We start from the raw sequence: 18,547 nt of genomic DNA, 5'->3' as shown, positions 1-18,547 counted from the left end.
TTGTCAGTGTATTTCAGAGTTTGATTTATGCTAAACTCTTTGCAGGAAATAACTAAAATATATCAAATTCTGAGAAATGTTAATTTCATGTCTGGAGAAGAATTTATTATTATTTAAATTATGTATTGCCACTATCAATGACCTACCCAAATTCTGTACTTAAAAGGAAGAAGTTCTTTTAAAGTAAAGCCCCCTTAAGGGAAAAGCTCATTTTGTCTTTCATTTAGTTCTCACTAGCAAGGCAGACGAAGGATTTTTCAAATTAAAGGGGATCTATAGATAGAAACAAGGAAAACAAGTCGAAAATGAAAAGCAAGGGTTTGTTATGGCACTGTATTTCATTAACAGGTCCTGAGAGTAATTGATCAGCAGCAATTATGCAGTAAGCTGTCACTAAATTATGAAAACAAACCTCATCTGTACAGAAGTCAGCTAAGCTTTCTATTTATAAAACCCCCTACCATTCTTCTACTGGCAATTTCTTCTCATGGGAAAAAGCTAGAAGGATCTATCCATGGGTAATCATACACAGCTAGTGGTAAGTCCGACCTCCCTTCTAAAAATGTCAGGTGACAAACTGCATCCTAATTAACTTCATTTTTTTAATAGCTATTTCAATAGCAGCCTATTCAAAGTCAATGGGAAATTCTTATTAGTTGGTGTGTTAAAAAAAAAAAAAAAAAGCTAGTCCAACTTATGTGTCTTTGTGTGCTAAGAACATGAAAGAAAACCAGATCAGGCAAAACAACCACTCTCAAGTAGCTCTTGGAAAATCCTTCTGTATAGGGAATATAATAAGAACGCACAAAGATCAAAATTTAGGAACATACCCTTTTACTTTGTGTTGCATTCAAAGCAAAGTTGCTTGCACACAAGCAAAACTAAGGGACCTCACCTCCAAAAACAGCTATCCAAATTGAGAGTTTTACTCCTTTCTGCCAAACCAAAGGGTTGGGGTTTTTGTTTTCTTTGAAGCAAGTGTAAAGAGAAACAAGTAGTTAAAAAAACACAACGCATAGGAAAAAAAAGCCATGAGCTTTAGAGCCAAAGATGTGACTTTCTTCAAACATCAGCTTCAAAAATGTAACAAAGTTGGATAAGGCTATGGGCATTTTAAAAAAAAGTTAGCTATCAATTCCAGAAAAATATTCATGGTAATAATTCTTGTTTAATAATATGTATGCAGCAGTTTCTCATGAGAAATTTAAAGTTACTTTCCTTGTATAGTGATTCATGAGTAAATATGGTTTTGTTGGCTGGCCTGCATTAAAGAAAGTGACTCTCACCAAAAGGGAAAAAGGATATTTTAAGAATGTTTGCAAGTTGTCTGTTGTACCAGAACCCAGAGCAGTTTCTGCTGGGATGTTATTTTTAAACTCTGTTGCATTTATAACATACAGGCTATATGACTCATCAAAACTTAAAAGAAAATAAAATCTTGTTTCTGTGTTCACTTTAAAGATATTGGTCTAACTTGGCAAGCAGAAGTTATCTGAAAGCACCAGAAGGACAGCATTGTTTCAAGACTATGCAAATCAAGTGTGGGAAAGTTGCACCTTAAGTAAATAAGAGCACTAGTGCATGTCTGGGCAGTGAGTGGGAGGTAAGAGACTTAGAAAGAGAAAGGAAAGAAAAAAAAAATCTGGAAACAAAGCCTGTTGTTCTGACAAGGAGACAGCAACCCTTACAAGGCATGTTTATTCTGATGACAGAAGCACAAATTACTGGCAGCCTTGACTGATACACCCCTCTTGCCATCTGGCCCCCCCCCCCCCTTTTTTCCTACTACTTGCTAGGCTTTTCTTTCTTTTTTAATTAAAAAAAGATTTAGACTTGGTGTTCTGGGGGTTAACGAGCTTCTATCAGTGCTGCTAAACATTAAAATCACTGAACAACCTACAACAGTCCATCCTGCAGCTTGACTTTCACTTTGCTATGTCTCTGGTGGAGGACGATACTTCCTGCCTTACTTTCAAAATGTTCCTTGATTTCCTTTTGTTTTTGAAGCATAAATTACAGGGACAGAGAGAAAAAATGAACCACTGCGACTATTCAGGCTGAATTCTTGTACAATATAGTCTGTCAGACACTCCAGATTTAGTTCTTGTTTGAAGTACAGCTTATCTATAAGGAAAAGCTGTCCACTTCAGGCAAAAGTTTTCAGCAATAGAGAATCCACCAATATGTATGTTAGGCAGAAAAATTACTTTCTGTTCCTTCAGACTTCTGAGTTTTATTCGTGAATACCCAAGCTTCACTTTTAACCCTTCCCACGCAGGATCAATAGCAACATTTTGTAACCTCAGAAGCCCTCAGTTGCCTATTGCACGCAAACAGAGATGATAAAGGGTTACACAAAGCAAGTTACAACCAGTTTGTTGATAAAGAATATCCGCATTTAATATCCATTAACCCTCTATTAGCAAGGGAGAAAACTTCCCTGTGCTGTAAATATATGCTCTATATTTTGAAGCATTCCAAATATCTAATTGTTGGGTTATAGATAAACTCTGTGCTTTTCATTGTCTCCTTGCCAGGACAGAATGGACTTCAAAGTACAGGAGCAAAATTCTGCACTCATCAGAGCCCACTGACAAGATTTCATCCCAGCTATTAACCTCTCAGCACTTGGAGCCTGGCTCACAATGGTAAAGGAACCAAGAGATTTAACTAATCCCATTCTAAAGAATGCTTGACTTTTGCCTACTGATGGAAGAAACCAGGGGGTGGGAGGGAGGAAGGGGGAAACAGTGAAAGGGAGAAGAAGAGAGAAAAGCCACACTGTACTTCAAGCTTGTAGTTGAAAAAGCCCATTAATCAGGCTGTTAAAAAAAAAAACAAAACAACAAAAACATACCCACAAAACATTTGCACTATTTATGCAGAAACAATTAGTTAGTTCTCATTAGGCAGCATTCACATGATTTATGCCATGCCCTGTTTCTCCCCATAGTGCCACCATTTCACAACCCAAAAGCTTCTCAAAATTATCAGTGCTTTAAAACCCTTCTCCCCCCTTACTCTGGGCAAGGCAGCATAAATAACGTGCCTTGGTCAAAAACACGACTCCAAAAACACCCTCCCTCCCCAATCCTATAGTGTTTAGCATCACTAAATTAATTAATAATTAATAAAATAATTAATTACTTGGGAGGCAGGAGGGGAAACAAGGAGGGAGAGGGAGCATTTACCTGCACTCTCCTGGAATTGTGCAAGAACCATGCTTGGGGCTACATCCCTGACGACAAATAGCTGTTAAAACAAAAAAGAAGGGTATCAGCATGCTGCCCGCTTCCTGCATCTTCACACTTGTGGGAATGTTTTAATCTCTGACCAGCATTGTAATCCTACTAAATCCAAGGTTTTAACAAGTCCCTCATATCAAGTCTACTGGAAGGAAAACCAAGGTAGGTGGCTTCCTGTGATAGGAAATCTATCAGCTAGCTTTGCAGAAGAATCATACCTAATGCTGTTCAAAGAGTTGTTTCTATGCAAGAGAAACCATCCTGCCTTAGAGAGCTCAAGTCACTTCCAGTCTACAGGTTTCTTTTCTCTGTCTTTTGCAGGTGAACTGGCCCATTCACCCTGACTTTACATCTAATCTAAAGCAATTTTAACTACTCTGGATTTTCTTTTGAGCAATATCTCTGAACAGACAGGATATTAAGATGAGCATCAATTCAAATCTCAAGTAAACTCAGCAAGACATGCTGATGGTCTGTTCCTATTCAGAGTCCTGCTTTCTCCTTCTGAAATTACCTAGGAAGTTGCCATTCCCTAATAAACACGTTAAACATAATCTCAGGTAGAACAAACAGCCTGGGACTTTTCAAACACCAAAGCTTGACACTTGCCAGGTCAGCTCTAACACAAGCCTCTCCTTCCTGCTTGTCTTGAAGTTCTGCACCAAAGGGGAAATCCTTTTTGAAGTCAGCAGCAGAACTCCCATTGAAGTCAATGGGCTGGGTTTTCTTCCCAAGGGCAAAGATGTGGATAATCAGCAAAAGAACACAGCTGCTTAGTGCCCAGGACTTGTCAGACCTCTCCAAGATTTTAAAAAGATGCAGAAACTAGTCTTCCCCCACCCCTAGTTCTCTGTGTAAAGCATTAGTTGCTGTCCCATCAGTCCTTAGCCCTGCTGTCTGCACAAACCGACTACTGATTTGCAACCTGGATACAATGCACTCAAATCTGATCCAATCCCACAGATCATTCAGGGGTCGAGCATTTGTCACAAACCTTTGTTGCATTCTGGTCCCATCCAGCCTTCCAAGCATGTTTTGTTGCCATTCTGGTCACAGGTATGGTGAGTGAAGAAGTCATCTCTTGGTCGACAAAACTTGTTGCAGCCAAAGCCATAGTAATGTTCTGCACAAGTCACACGGATTTGATACTCAAAGTGGGCAACTCCTGCATTATGTTTCAAAGTCTGCCACTGACGGCTTGGATTGATCATGCCAGAGTGGGATGCCTTCTCAATAATGCGATCAGGATCTAGAAGTCAGAAGAGATGTCAGAGTTAAAACTTCGTTTAGATATCATTATCTCAGCTCTCTAGTTTCACAGACAAGGCTCTCTGAGGCAGTCAGTTGGTTTTATTAGTTTTCTGTTTTAAAGAGTAACAAAAGGCTGACCTGGAGCTACAAACCATTAGCTGGAAAACACATGCAGCATTATCAAATTGAACAAACCTTGAAATCAAAAGGGACTGTTAGGTTACTGCCAATCACTTGTCCCTTTTGCAGTGTAAGGACATTCAATAAGAATCACAGAGTTTGTGATTAAAGAAAATTCAGCTGCTTTAACTTCTATCTCCAATAGATTGGTACATAATGAGGTTTTCCAGGAGTCTGCATTAATGGTACTAGTTTTAACTGGAATATTTACAACAACATCATGCTACAATAGCCTAACAGAGCAATATCTACAAACTGAACATAAGCACCACTAAAGGTTTGCAGCCTTCTGGTACTCTGATGTAAACACTAAATTGAGAACTCACAACTCCAGCATTCATACAATGTAAGTGATCTCACCAGGCTTTGGCTAAAAAATATCATGGAAGTTCTCTCTTCAGATGTTAGCTGACACTAAAAATTCAAGACTACCTGAGCTCCAAGCAGAGGACTCAAATTACTGCATATATTTTTTATAGATTGTCCTTCTCTCTATAGAGCATTTCAAAGTTTAGACTTTGTACTTTACATTTGGTTCCAGCAAAAGTCTTCTGGCTTTTAGACCCCTACAACTGTCTAAATTATGGCTTGAAATAATAATATTTCACATTAGCATGGAACATTGTATACATCTGTGGTATTTCACTTTGTAGTCCAGGTCTTGTGACTTAAATGATCTGACGCTGCCTTACAACCTGCGGCTAGCAAGCACTTGACTGCCGAGTGAAAGTTTATCATAGAACAGCCAAAATACCCTTGCAGACATCATACAAAAACAAGTACCAGGCTACACTGTTCTGTATATGGGAGCATAATCCAGCGACAGAAGAATCTTAGGTAGAAGGGCAGTTTGCCAATGATGTGTTAGAAAGCAGCATGTGAAGTACTGGCACACGTGAGTGGTAAGAATTAAAATGTACTTACATTCAGCTTGTTCTTCCAACAATTACAAAAGAAAGTTTGGGGATTTTACATAAGGCAGAGTGGAAGACTAATGAAGTTGCTACATAAAGCTTAAGATGACACACGGGCAGTTTTTAATCTAAAATACTTTTAAATGTTTTGCTAAGGACCTTTGATTTGTACCTTTCAAAAAGAACTTCCAGACAGGCTTCTCAAGCCTCAGATACTGATTATCAATTCACCACTAGATCCTGCCTGCTTGTCTGCAGTTTTGACTAAAGTTAAGTCAAAGCACTTTTTGCACAACCACATAAGAGTGTCAATACACAGGCATTGTAAGCATTTACCCATTTTGGGGGGCATTCTTGGCTTGACACTACAGCATTCATTAAGTGTTTACAGTGTGAAATTGCAGGCAACAACTTCTTATTCACCTTCTGGTATTTCTGGTTCTATAATATTTTCCATTTAAATCAGGTTTTATTATTCATTGGCACTAAGCCCCCAACCCCACATTTATGTGCAAGACTTTCAAATGCACGCAGGCCTTTATTAATTTAAATCCCATTCACAAGTAATGTAGATGCCTAAGGACTTTTCCATACTGGTACATCCAGAGCAATATCATATCCTGTACTGTGCAGGTGTAAGGCTCTTAGATCTCATCAACAAGATTACTGACTAATTCTAAGAGGTACTTAAGCAGATGCATATCTATTAGTCTTGAATGGGGCTAGTCAAGCGATTATAGTTCCACTCATGCATGCTGGAGATGGTTTTGCTGCACTTGCCAAGATTACGCCCTAATCTACAGCACAGTTGGAAAGCAAATGCATTTCCCCAAATACTGAGCCTGTGCATAAAGACATCCTGTTCCTTGCGAGTAAAACAACTCTATGCATATTTTCTCCTGCAAGGGGCAGAAGGGGGAAGACGCTCAACTTAGTTTTGCAAACCACCCCCCCTCCACACGCATGCTCACTCTTGCTTTTCCAGTCCTTTCCTGTTCCCTGTTGGGAACATACCACTGACAGCTATTTCAGTTCTTGGCACAAGAAAAACAGTCGCCTTGGAAAAGAGGTTGTTCCTCTTGCCTCTGCTCTATCATTCTTCCCCCATCTGCCAGCTCATTAAGAAGCATGTCCTTGCTGTACTTCTATGACATCGCACTCCAGCCACCGGCTCTTTTGAGCCCTTAACCACAGGCTGAACTCAAATGGAAACATCCTTATTAGTTCTGGACTTTATTTTTTTTAAATTTTTTTTTTAAGGTCCCAGATGAAAACCAGCTGCAATTTCACTCTGGATCGTGGCTAAAATGCCTTTCATTTGATACACATTATAAAGCTACCACCATACATTTAAATTCAAGGTCTCACAGACTTAAGATCCCTTTCCATTAGCCATCACCCACAGTTTTCACAATGAAGTACTGGCATGTTCCTTCTTGTACAAAAATTTCTCCACCCTTTCCTATTCCCACCTGTCAGGATGCACTTACAAAAGTGTGCTGACCCAGACTTCAGGGAAGGCATTGCAACAACTCTTCCATTCTTAGCCTGCACCAACAATATTTTAAGCAGCAGACTGGTTAAGTAAATAAGAAGAAGGAGTCAGTGAGGCTTGAGAGAAACTGATCTTCCTAACTCCTCTGATATCATCTGACTCGGAATCCCATGCTTTGATAGAAAGGTTAGAGGAAACATTAACCAAATTGAAACTGATGAAGTAGAAAAGAGAGGCTTTTTGTACATCTTTAGCTTCCACTCTGCACTTCACTGTCAGAATTTGTTGGTTTCATTTATTCTTTTGGTTACACTTCAAAGCTATTAATATGTCTTTTTATTTGGTGGGCAACTGTATCAGAGGTTTTAGGCACAGGGAACTCAGATATTTTGACTGCCCACCTTTGCTTTTCAGTGGTTCAATTTCTGTAAATTATAACTACCCATCATCAGGAAGCAAATAACAACAAAAAAAAAGCCCAGACTCCTCTAAGCAGTTTGGGTGGCCAAGGACACCACAGTTATTTTTTAAAGTCTTTGTTTCAGACAACTTCCAGCTATATCTTGGTTTACATTGTGCTTAAGTCTCTCATGCCCGACTGGAATTCACATGCAACTGATACCAGTAATTTACAATAGCTCTTTGACGTAGTTTGAGATGCAATGTCAGCCCCATTAGCTTTATGTATGAAGCGACAGTAGCAAGATGGCATCTAGACAAGAACCAGAGTAAGGAAACCATTTAAGTTGAATCTTGGCTCCAACAAAGCATGATTCTCATCAACTTCAACAGGGCCAGAAGTTAACTGCAAGCCACTCTTGGAAGTGAGACAAGGGAGAGCATGTGGTAAAGGGAACGTAGGAGGAGTGGAATGTAGATGGGGGGAAGGAAGCATGCACTCTAGGATCTCCTAACGACTGCATTGATCAGAGGATGCTAGAGCTATTGAAAAGTTACACAAAGCCTACTAAATCCACTTTTTATTTTTTGAGAGGTCTCAGAGTCCTTACAATTCAGTAGTAATTAGGGTAAAAGAAAATCCTGGATATAAAAAAAAAAAATACTCATCACTTTATATGATGACAATTGTTTAGTTCTAACTACTTCTTCCAGACTTATTCTTCAGCTATGGGAAAGCTGCCTGTAAGTAAAGCGATGCAGCACAAATTAAAAGCTTTATGCAGTACAGTGACTGAAGTGACCAACAGATGGATATGTGACAGCAAAGTTGCAAATCAGGAACATATGTAAGAACATGTCTGCACTTGGTCAAATACACTGCTGAGAAATGAGGCAATTTTGTCTGAAGACAATTGTACTTCCAGAACATGAAAGCAAAGAAAGGGTTCATTGTGTAGCTTTGGAAATGCAGTTGTTTCATGAAAAAAGATGAGATCTAATAATAGCAAAAGTGGCAGAGACCCAGTCTGAAAAAACTTAGATCCTACTGTAAACAAGACCTTCATTTTGAATTCAGACATCTTCCATTTTTATTACAACTCTGCTGCTGTAGCACTCTATTTTCTGCTCCTCCATAAAACTCGCCATAGTCAAGAGCCAAGAAGTTTCCCAGCCACCGCTCCACGGCTGTGCTGAGGTAGGGCCTGAAATCACAGGTACTGCAACAGTGTTGGAGGTGGCAGGTAGTAATGCAAACTGTGGCTATCACTGGCAGGTCACATGGATCATCTGCAACGGACAACTTATTTTCTGGAACTAATAGGAGATCCCATGTATATTTAAAAAAAGTTAAAGAGCAGATCTGTGCAGAAAGGTCCCCAGACTCAAAGGCCACTCCCAAGCAGTGTACTCTTCACCAATTAAAACACAGAACTACAGCACTGTGCACATTTCTACAAGGCCTATCTTTTGTGAAGCCCATTTCATTACTGTGCGGCTGTGATCTGGAATTCCAAAGCAGACTACAAGAAGCTGTTACAAGATTTGTGTAAGAAGGGCCACAGCACTGCTGCTTCCTTGATTAAGGAAAAGGCTTGTTGTATCAACAAAAGGTTTACGAGTTCATATTCATACTTTCTCCTGCGGCTTTTACCACACACTATTAAAGCCTTAGATTGAAAACAGAGCTAATTTTGCCCACCTACTTCAGTAACAGTAGGCAATAAACAGAACAGCTCATATGCCAAGAGACACTATACAGCTTCCTCTAGCCAACACAAAAAGCTTAGCGGAAAGTTTCCGAAACCAACCAAAGGCATTCCAGGCAAAAGACTCCCACCCCTGATTTCCAGCCAGCTCTACCAGGTGGTGTCTGGTAGGTATTTTTCAGCCCCTGAATATAAATCCCTAGACATCCAACTCACAAAGAAGAGCTGGTAGCCGCTCTTGTTTCTTATCTACGGTCAAGAGACAGATATCTATACCAAGTCTTACAGAGTTGTTTTTTTATTTTTAAAGCTGCATGTTCAGTTTTGAGAACATATATAGAGAGGTCCCAAACCAACGAGACTTAGGCTTCTGATTATCACTCCTAATTTAAAAAAAAAATCATAACAAAAAAACCCTACAGAAGCCCCTTAGCTTTTATTCTCCCTAAGGAGAAAGAGGGAATTAACAGCATCTATTTTTAGACATCAATCCATTGGTGCCTAGGTGAGTGAGCTGCTCACTGTCTACAGGCAATGTGAGGGAAACAGGCTGCTACAGAGCCTGGAGCAGTTGCTCCAAATTGTCTGGGGGAGAGCTTTTCACTCTCCTCATGCTCTACTTCACAGTAAGCTGGTTAGACTACCAAAGGCCTTTCAAGGGACAGAAAATCAAAGTGAACAAAATACGTAAACCAGCAGAAAGAATACTTACTAGTAGAGTTATCATTGTAATCCCATGCCTCAACAAGCAATGTGTAGGATCTCTGCAAAAGAGAAGTAAGAGTTAGTTTCAAAGTCACACATGACGGTGAGAAAAAAAAAAAAAAAAAACCAAAAAACAAAACAAAGCACACCAACACAAAAACCAACAACAACCACCCAACAAAAATCTTTAATTAAAAAGAAAAATCCTGGTCTCTGCCCTAAAATGGAATACTTTAAAACATAAATAGGTACTAGATTATACTTGAGACAAACATGATCTTCGTGAAACCCTATAAGCTACCTTATCCAGTCTGGCTTAGAAGACCTTTCACCTTGGATAGCTCATCTTTGTCATCATTAATGCATCTTATGTACTTAACCAGGAAGTACAGCCTTTGACACCATGCTGTAGCCAAAATAAAGCATGTGTGGAAGAATTGCACACAGAAGACAGAAACACCGGGCTAGCGTAGCAGCATCAAAAAAACAAACTCCCACCCTCAAAAACTGCTTCAAAAGAATTTTAGTTACAGAAAAGTAGTCTTGATGTCCCTTCCCCCAACCATCCTGAAAGCAAGAAGTGTTGCTAAGATTACTGTGCTCTGCCTTGACAGCACAATCTCTAGGGACTTTGCTTTTCAGCACCCCCTTTGAAAGCTTTGTCTGCATGAGGGCCATCGCAGCTCCCACAAGTATCAGGTAACTGAGGGAAGAACTGATGGATATGGGAAGGGGGTGGGGTGAGAGAGAAGCATGGTAAAACAAAGGCTAAGATCAGACTATTTGGAAGAGCAGGGAAAGGGAAGACACTATCCACCCTGTGTCACATTTACGAATGTGCTAATCTGCCAAATGAGCTTGCTAGCACTCCAGTAATAATCATCATAAGCATAAACTAACTGAAGTGACTCTATGGGTTGGAAAGATGCCAGATATTACATCTAAGTAACTTTTATCTTCAATCCTAACTTGAGAACAAGAGCCATTAAAATGTCTTCTCCTCCCCCAGCTCTACTGTGAGATATTATTAACCAGGCTGTATCTTTCAAAATTGCCATTTAGTCAGACATATCCAAACTTAGAGAATGATTAAAACACAAAACACAACACCCCCGCCCCCCCAAAAGAAGCTGAGGGAAAATAAGAAAAAATATCACTTGAAAAGTAAAAAGTATAATTCTGATAAAAGCCATACATGAGACAATACATGTAAAATCTTTCTGGTGAGAAGAACAATAATAAAACAAATAAAAACTCTCCATGAAGGATTTTTATGCTTTGCCATAGAAGCTGTGTATCATAAGGTTTATTTCTTGTTAATTGTAGCTGGGTTCAGTCATAGTCTGCTCATTTCTGGTCTGCAGCACTTAACACCTTTTCTGTAACACAAACCAAAATACAGTTCTGAGAATAATCTGCTACGAGGTGCAAGTGTAAGGCAGACCTCAAATTCCTTAAGAGCAGAGAAATATTAAAAAAAAAAAAGTTGAAGCAGACTGCTTTCTCACGACTGGACACAGCATGCAGCCTCTGAATGAAAACCTAGTTTGTGATGGACACTGGCTTGGAATATAGCCTAAATATGTTTCACATTCAAAGCAGACTAGAATTCCATTTCATTCACTGATAACTGTGGGAAAATGCTTCAAAAAGTAAGCAAAGCTGGTCAAGCCGAGACATGTGCCCAAACTTCTATGCAGAGGTTCCACAGGCCCAAACCATTTTTGGTTAATATTTCATGAAAATTACATCTTATTTGTTACTATTCTAGACCAAGACTCTTAACTTGAAATAAACTCTGACAATAAAATAAAATGCAACATGACCATGCAACATTAAACACTGTTTAAAGCAGATTTAAGAAGCCCTTACACAAGTCAGAGGTAACAAAAACAACCAACCAAACAAAAGCAGAACAGAGCTCCTGGGCCTTATTACAGATACAGATTGCACTATCTTGGGTGCTTCCTCACTTGTTTAATTACCAACATTGAGAAGCACAAGCCCAACATGTTACTGCAAGCTTGAAAAAAATATTATGATACAGAGAATGAATTATGCCGACTAGCACTAATTCCAATAAAGTTAAGGATGTTTTCCTTTTGGCCTTGCATAATTGTTTTGGAAGATATTTTGTCTAAAATCATAGCAACAGTTCCCAGTTGGTTCTCAGGACTGTTTACCAACACACCTAGCCCTTAAGGATAGGAAAGGCTGAATCCTAGCTTTCAGTGCTACTGTTGCTAGATACTTGTGTGACTACTTTCCAACACCACACAGGAGTTTGTTTAAAGAGAGGAGACACTTCTGCTTAACTGGGTGGAAGCAAAATGCAGTGGGAATAGACCTTTCCTAGGAATTCCCCTGTTTCTATGTGCCCCCTCTCACTCCATCTGAATATTTTAAATGAAGAATCCCTGTCCTGAAAAGGGACGATACAAAGAATGGCAGTTTAATCTCTTGGCTCTGTCCCTCTCACCATGGGGCAAAGAAAGGACAAGACTTTGTGTTCAGGATGGGACACTTCTAAACAAAAGACACACAGACACTCACACCCCACAACAATAGCAAGCCACCCTCAACAATCCAACTATCACATACCACTAACCAATGCCCCCCCCCACACCTCAAAAAAGCAGTTCTGTGCAAAGACTGCACTGCTGAGATTTTTTTATAAGTGCATATCATTCCCACTCTATAGATCAACAATTCAGATATCTCAGGAATGACTACTTACAATGTGGAGGTTTAAGTTTTCCCATGCCCATGGATGACCTCTGCCCATCTTTGGATAAATATATATATCCAGACACAAGAATTCCACATCATGCACCTTATTCCATCAAAGCAATGTCCTAGGCAACAAGGCAGCAATGAACTTTCCAGAGTCACACCCAATTAGCCACTGTAAACCTGAGCTTGACCAGAAGGCAGGGATTCTGGCTTGAGAGGAAAGGCAGCTTGAAGGGAACAGCAAGCAGGCACAGTTTGCACAACATCCGCAGTCTGATGAACCCAGAGAACTGAAAGGCAGCATGGTCAAATTTAAGCAAAATTCCTATGCATTAAGCTATGAGAGGATGGAAATGGTTAAGTTCACACTCCAAAAAAAACAAAGCAAGCACCAATGTGCAAGACCTATTTTCCTCAATGACAAGACACCACAATTTATTCTTGATCCATTGACACTACAGCTGACAAAAGACTGTGAAATCCATCAGAAACTGTCCTTTTTAAAGGTCTGAAAGGGCAATGCAACCTCTTTGCTGGTTATTTAAATGAAATACTTGCAGCTCCAGGTAAGCAAAAGGTGTTCAAAGCTCTCAACTTGATTACCTTCTTCCCTCCCTTCATCTAGACATCCACCCAAAAGAGGTGCTTTTGTACTTTGGCTTCTAAAGACATTCTGCAAGTCAGTGGGAGAGAGCAAGATTAAAACATCAAGCTCATTAGAGAAAGGACTGCCTCCTTTTTGAAAGAGGCTGCAACTAGTCAAACTTCTTTCCCTCCTATCCTTGTGGTTAAACCATGCAAGGGCTTTGCTGAGCATGTGAAACCATGACTAGACAAATGCAGTGGGAAGTTTGCATTCTGAATGCTGTACCTGTTCCTCCTCTGCCAAACAAGGAGAGCAGGTTAAGCCCAGCAATATTCTCCTCACGCTCTGCCAGCCATGCACAGCTGTGAAGACCAGTCTGAGGATGATTCTCTCACCCTGCCTGTGTCCTAGGGAAGAAGGCCAGGAGACTGGCACGCTGTCACAGCAGGCCACAGCAAATTGCCAAGAGCTCTGGCAATCCCTCCTCCCTTCAGCTGGAAGGGAGTGAGATAGGCAATAGGGAAACTGAGACGTATTTCAAAGAACCCAAGGGACGGGGAGGAGGGCATCTCTGAGCAGAGTTAACGTTAGTCAGAAAACCACTTCCTCTAAACACCAGCAGGGCTCTCCATTGGGTACCCCTGTTGCCGCATGACAAGTCATGATGACACTGTACAGATGCATCACAACATCATGCCAAGGTCAGCCAGTCAACTTAGACAACAGAATATTCCTTCAAAGGAGTTGAAGACAACTGGTTCCTCATCCAGAGGAGATGTGGACACATGTGGGAACAGGAGGGAAATAACCTAATCCTCTTAACCCTTTGTTGAATGAAACATCATCAGGAAGCTCTCCTTTGGGCCAGCCCATGTAAGGATAAGGCAACACCCTATACAGCTGTTACTCTCTCAATCCTATGTACATAAAGTCTAAACTGTAACAATCTCACACCTCAGAGTCCATGGCCAAGAGCTAGGCTGAACTCCAAGCAGGCAGCCCAGCCAAGAGCCTCATCAGAATCAGAGCACACTGTTCCTTACGTTTTCATTTTGAGTAGTTCCTTCACTGCTGTTAGTGCCTGTAAACACTTCATTGACACATAGAGAAGACAATATGAAAACAAATTTAACCGTATTAGCAGGTTCCAGGAGAGACCCTCCCCCTCCCCCATTCTGCTTTGGCATAAGCCAAGGCAGTAACTGAAGTCAAGACCTTCTCTGCAATACAGCTGCCACCCTCCTGCCAAATGATGAAGGACACAAAAGTACCGCTATCCAAACTATGCATACGCTTAAGCATCCAGTAAACCAGGCTGATCTCTGATCTGGAAAGCCTGCTGGAATAATGAGTATCCTGTGAATACATAATGTGCTGAAGTTGCCATTGTGTGAAGTAAGTCCATGGTTTGTCTGGGAGCCGAGCAATGCTGAGTCTACTGCTGCTTCCTGTTGCTTGTCCTGTATTAGCATTATTTTTGGATAGGCCCCATTATGTTCTGTAATCCTCACTGCAGCCAGTATGGCCACACTATTGTTCTTGGTTAATATTAGCAGTCAATGCCTCTGTCTGGGTGGCCGGACTACAATGTATTCCAATCATAAAACTAGCATGCATTAACCGAACAATGTACTGGGATAGAGGGGGGAGAATTGGGGTCCTCCCTCCTCCCCTTCTTTAAAGAAAGAAAAAAAAAAGTATAGCATCTTTTTTTTTCTTTTTTTTCTTTTTAGACTAATGATTTTAAGTGATCTCAGCTACCAGGGTGCTCCGTGCAACAACAGCATTTTAATCAGCACCTTATCTCCTTACAGAGTTATTTTCTCACGGAGCCCCACTTGTCAAAGACTAGTAGGTAGGCCAAAATGTCAACGGTTGCTTTCAACCTTCCAACAAGCAGATTACCTGCTCTTATCAGTTCCCCTACCTGTTTAAAGCATCCCACCGATAATTAAATGCACCAGTTACAAAAGGGTGGCAAGGTTAATAGAGAGAATACCTAGTAGCCAGCCAAGCAAAACAGCCAGGTTCACATAGAGCAAGCCTGAACAAGCAGCCTTTCTACTTATTTACCTAAGTGCATAAGAACTGGGTTGAGCTGGTAAAGGACTCTGGATGCTTGGCTATTTACAAACCACTTTAACCACTTCTATCTACATTTTACAGTTTCTTCTGAATGCTACAAGAATAATGAGTGTAATTTATGCTGCACAACAGTGACCACAGAACCATGAGCTCCACAGACTAACAAGAAATGAATGCAAGAGGTTCTTGTTTTGACTTCTTTCCCCACGTTAAGGTATAGGGGTTACCAGCTAAAATGATTCGAACTGTGTCAATTAACTTCTATCCATCAGCAGAAAGGCAAAGTCAATTTTAGTTTGAATTTTCAAAACCAATCCTGCCGTTAGCATTATCTACACAAATACTTTAAAGAATTGTAGCTCAAGGTTTTTACATGTACTGGGCATCAGACTTAAGAACTAAAGTTGGAATAAGTGCCATGTATGTGAGTGCAAGCCCTTGTATGGCACAGTATCTCAATTAGCTAAGGCCCAGCTTTACTAGCTTCAGAACTCTTACTTCTATTCCAGTGTTCAGTCTACAACGGAGCATTAAGTTTCCTTGAGTTAACTAGAATTTTAAGCATAAGGCATCAATTTTATGCAATTCATTTTCAGACATGCAGACTTCCAGCTGCATAAACAAGCTGATAGTGCTGGATGTAGGTAGTCTGAGAAAGTTTAGGAATAAGCTTCAACACCAGGCCCAATCTAGCTGCCACTGAAGTTAAACTGGAGCAGGCCTTTATTATAATAAGAAAAAAAATTCTGGGAGCAGGCAGGATGAGGATTTATTTTTAGACACATTATGGTAATACAGTCAAATGGATTTACCAGGAAGATGAAGTTCTGAACTGACTAGAACATAAATAACTCTTAAGAACATGTAAGAAGTCCAAAACCTCTGAATGGATGCATCACTTCTCTACAGTCCTGGGAAAAAACAGCCTTGTGGATGCTAATTATGCTTTAGATGTCACTTAATACTCTCAGCTCCATTTTGGATAGTAATCCAAGGCAAAACATTACATTCTGAGTGCTGAAGATTTATTCTTAAATTATTAGTCAACAATAAATGACACGGTGTGGATTAGATTGATATGCATTTTGTTATTATAAAAATTTCTTCTGATCTGCCTGTGCTCTGAGATGACTTATCAGGCATGCTTTAAGAAAAGCTTGAACAATATCTAGCATTTGCTTCTACAAGTTTTCAAGAAGTTCACTGTAAGGAGGGAAAAACAAAATAAAAAAATAAGCTTTAGTTTTATGGCCATGACCTACTGTTTTTGTTTTGTTCATTAAAACAAAACAAAAAAAACCAGTTGAATGTAGTTATATTTTTCTCTCAAATTCAAAAGGCTGTTACTTAATATCAACTGCAGATTAGTATTTTGGAAGCCTCTTGTGTCAAGAAAAGGGGAAAAAAGTTCATGAAGCTTAAAAAAAACCCAAACACTAAAGCTCTCTCATTATCTCTTTCTAGCCAGAAAAACCAATGCCCACCTGGAAAACATATTTGACATCTTCAGCACTGAGTAGCAGTAAAATTTGTCATTAAAAAGGGGAAAGGCTGACTACTGTATTTTTTAGCATATGGTTGAAATAAGACGTTCAAAACTCTTTAAAATTGTATTTTACACTGAAGTCATTTAGATGCTGGAGGGGTTTTTTCCACCTCAGTAGTTTCCTGGTGTGTTGATGCAATTGGCCCCAATATTAAATAATTACAAGGATCATAATTTCAGGATAAACAAGCCATTTGAAATAGGAGCTATGCATAAAGGAATTGCCAAGTTTGACCTCCTTCTTACTGACAGTCTCACCAAACCCCCAAAAGATTTTTCTTTACATAAAAGCAAAGTTTAGTGCTAAGCTTTGCTTAATTAATTCATGCACAGATCCCTTAAGTTAGAGCACACACCACACTTTGGATGCTGTCTGATTCTTTAAAAAAGGGAAGAGATTTGATTTATGTCTGAGAAGAGCATGTGTCTACCATGAAACAAAACTTGTTGAGACAGACTTTGACAAGGGAAACATGGAAATTCTTTTGTTCCATACTTTTCTATATAGCTTCATAAGCCAAGTTGCCTGTCAAGAAAGTCACTACAGTCCCAAAATTAATGCAAGAAGCAAGGCTACATGTCTTTTTGTTTAATCATCATTACTATTGTTTCCATTTTTTTGAAGAATGGCTAGCTACTGCAGGGGCAGCTTTCTGACCCATTCTAGTTCCTTTATACTGCTTTGCTGCCCTGTTTCCTAGCAACTTACTCAAACCTCCCATCACTTAAATTAATCTATGGCCCACCATCTCCACACCCATTACTCACAGGGGTACATATTGAAAGTGACAAGAGCAAACTGCATAAGTTATTCATAAGACTCTGACACTTCAAATCTATGTTACAACTACAAGCCAAATCTAACAAGACATTTAAAGCACACCGTTCTTTTTTCTTCCTCCGCTGTATGATGGATAAAGACCTCTAATGCAATATAATTATTTTTCACAAATGGCATAAGGAGGCAGCTTGACATGGGAAGAGATTTTTTTTTTTTAAAGTAGTCAGGGCAACAAGACTTCTTAATATTACTGACTCAAGCTGGAACATAAAAGGAAAGCCTCCCTCAGCCAGTAGAGCACAAAATATACATATTCAGAGATGAGCATGATTTTCAAGTGATTAATATTCAATATCATTAATATTTTGGTCTGGCTCATATTACCTTTACTGCAATTTTTAGTTCAATGTATTCAAAGACAACTCTCATGATTAGCCACACTGGTAATTGCAATGCTAGTCTCAAGCTTTTACTAAAGTCAACAGTATTCACTTATCTAAAGAAATATTTTAAAGTTCTGAAATTTCAGCATCAGATTTGAGTTGACTAATTAAGTTTACTACTTTATCTGTAGTGCTTTCAAAATGCCTAAAATTATTTGTGTACACAATTTTAGTACAAATAAGAGCTTTGCCACATTAGATATTCTTTTGTTCAAATGCCATTAGAAAGTCACAATGGCTAGCATAAAAGCTGTGTCCTATGGAAGTTAAAGCTGGGAGGCAGGCTTGATAATTGCAAACAGACTATCATCACAATCCCAAAAAGTCATTTCTGCATGGGAATATGCAAGAGTTTAGTCCAAAAATTCCAATCTTAAAAACCAGAGTGTCTGAAGTTGTTGAGGTTTTTACACATTTCGAAGGCTGCGCTGGAGTTTGCTGCTGCTGCTCTAGGATTCCAATGCTCAATTAGATT

The 18,547-nt window shown here is 39.6% G+C and overlaps 1 protein-coding gene across 1 annotated transcript in view; it reads right to left on the bottom strand.

Annotated features, from left to right (window-relative positions):
* JAG1 (jagged 1) overlaps positions 1-18,547 on the bottom strand; it is a 34,807-nt gene that overhangs the window by 13,433 nt on the left and 2,827 nt on the right. The window contains 3 exon segments of the mRNA XM_010074041.1: positions 3,192-3,252; positions 4,240-4,494; positions 9,906-9,957. Of these exon segments, the coding sequence (XP_010072343.1) occupies positions 3,192-3,252; positions 4,240-4,494; positions 9,906-9,957 (368 nt within the window).

The sequence above is a fragment of the Pterocles gutturalis genome, unplaced genomic scaffold (assembly GCF_000699245.1).
Source record: "Pterocles gutturalis isolate BGI_N339 unplaced genomic scaffold, ASM69924v1 scaffold4032, whole genome shotgun sequence".
Taxonomy (NCBI): Eukaryota; Metazoa; Chordata; class Aves; order Pterocliformes; family Pteroclidae; genus Pterocles; species Pterocles gutturalis.
The sequence above is the reverse complement of the archived record's forward strand: the minus strand, read 5'-3'. Positions and strand labels throughout refer to the sequence as shown.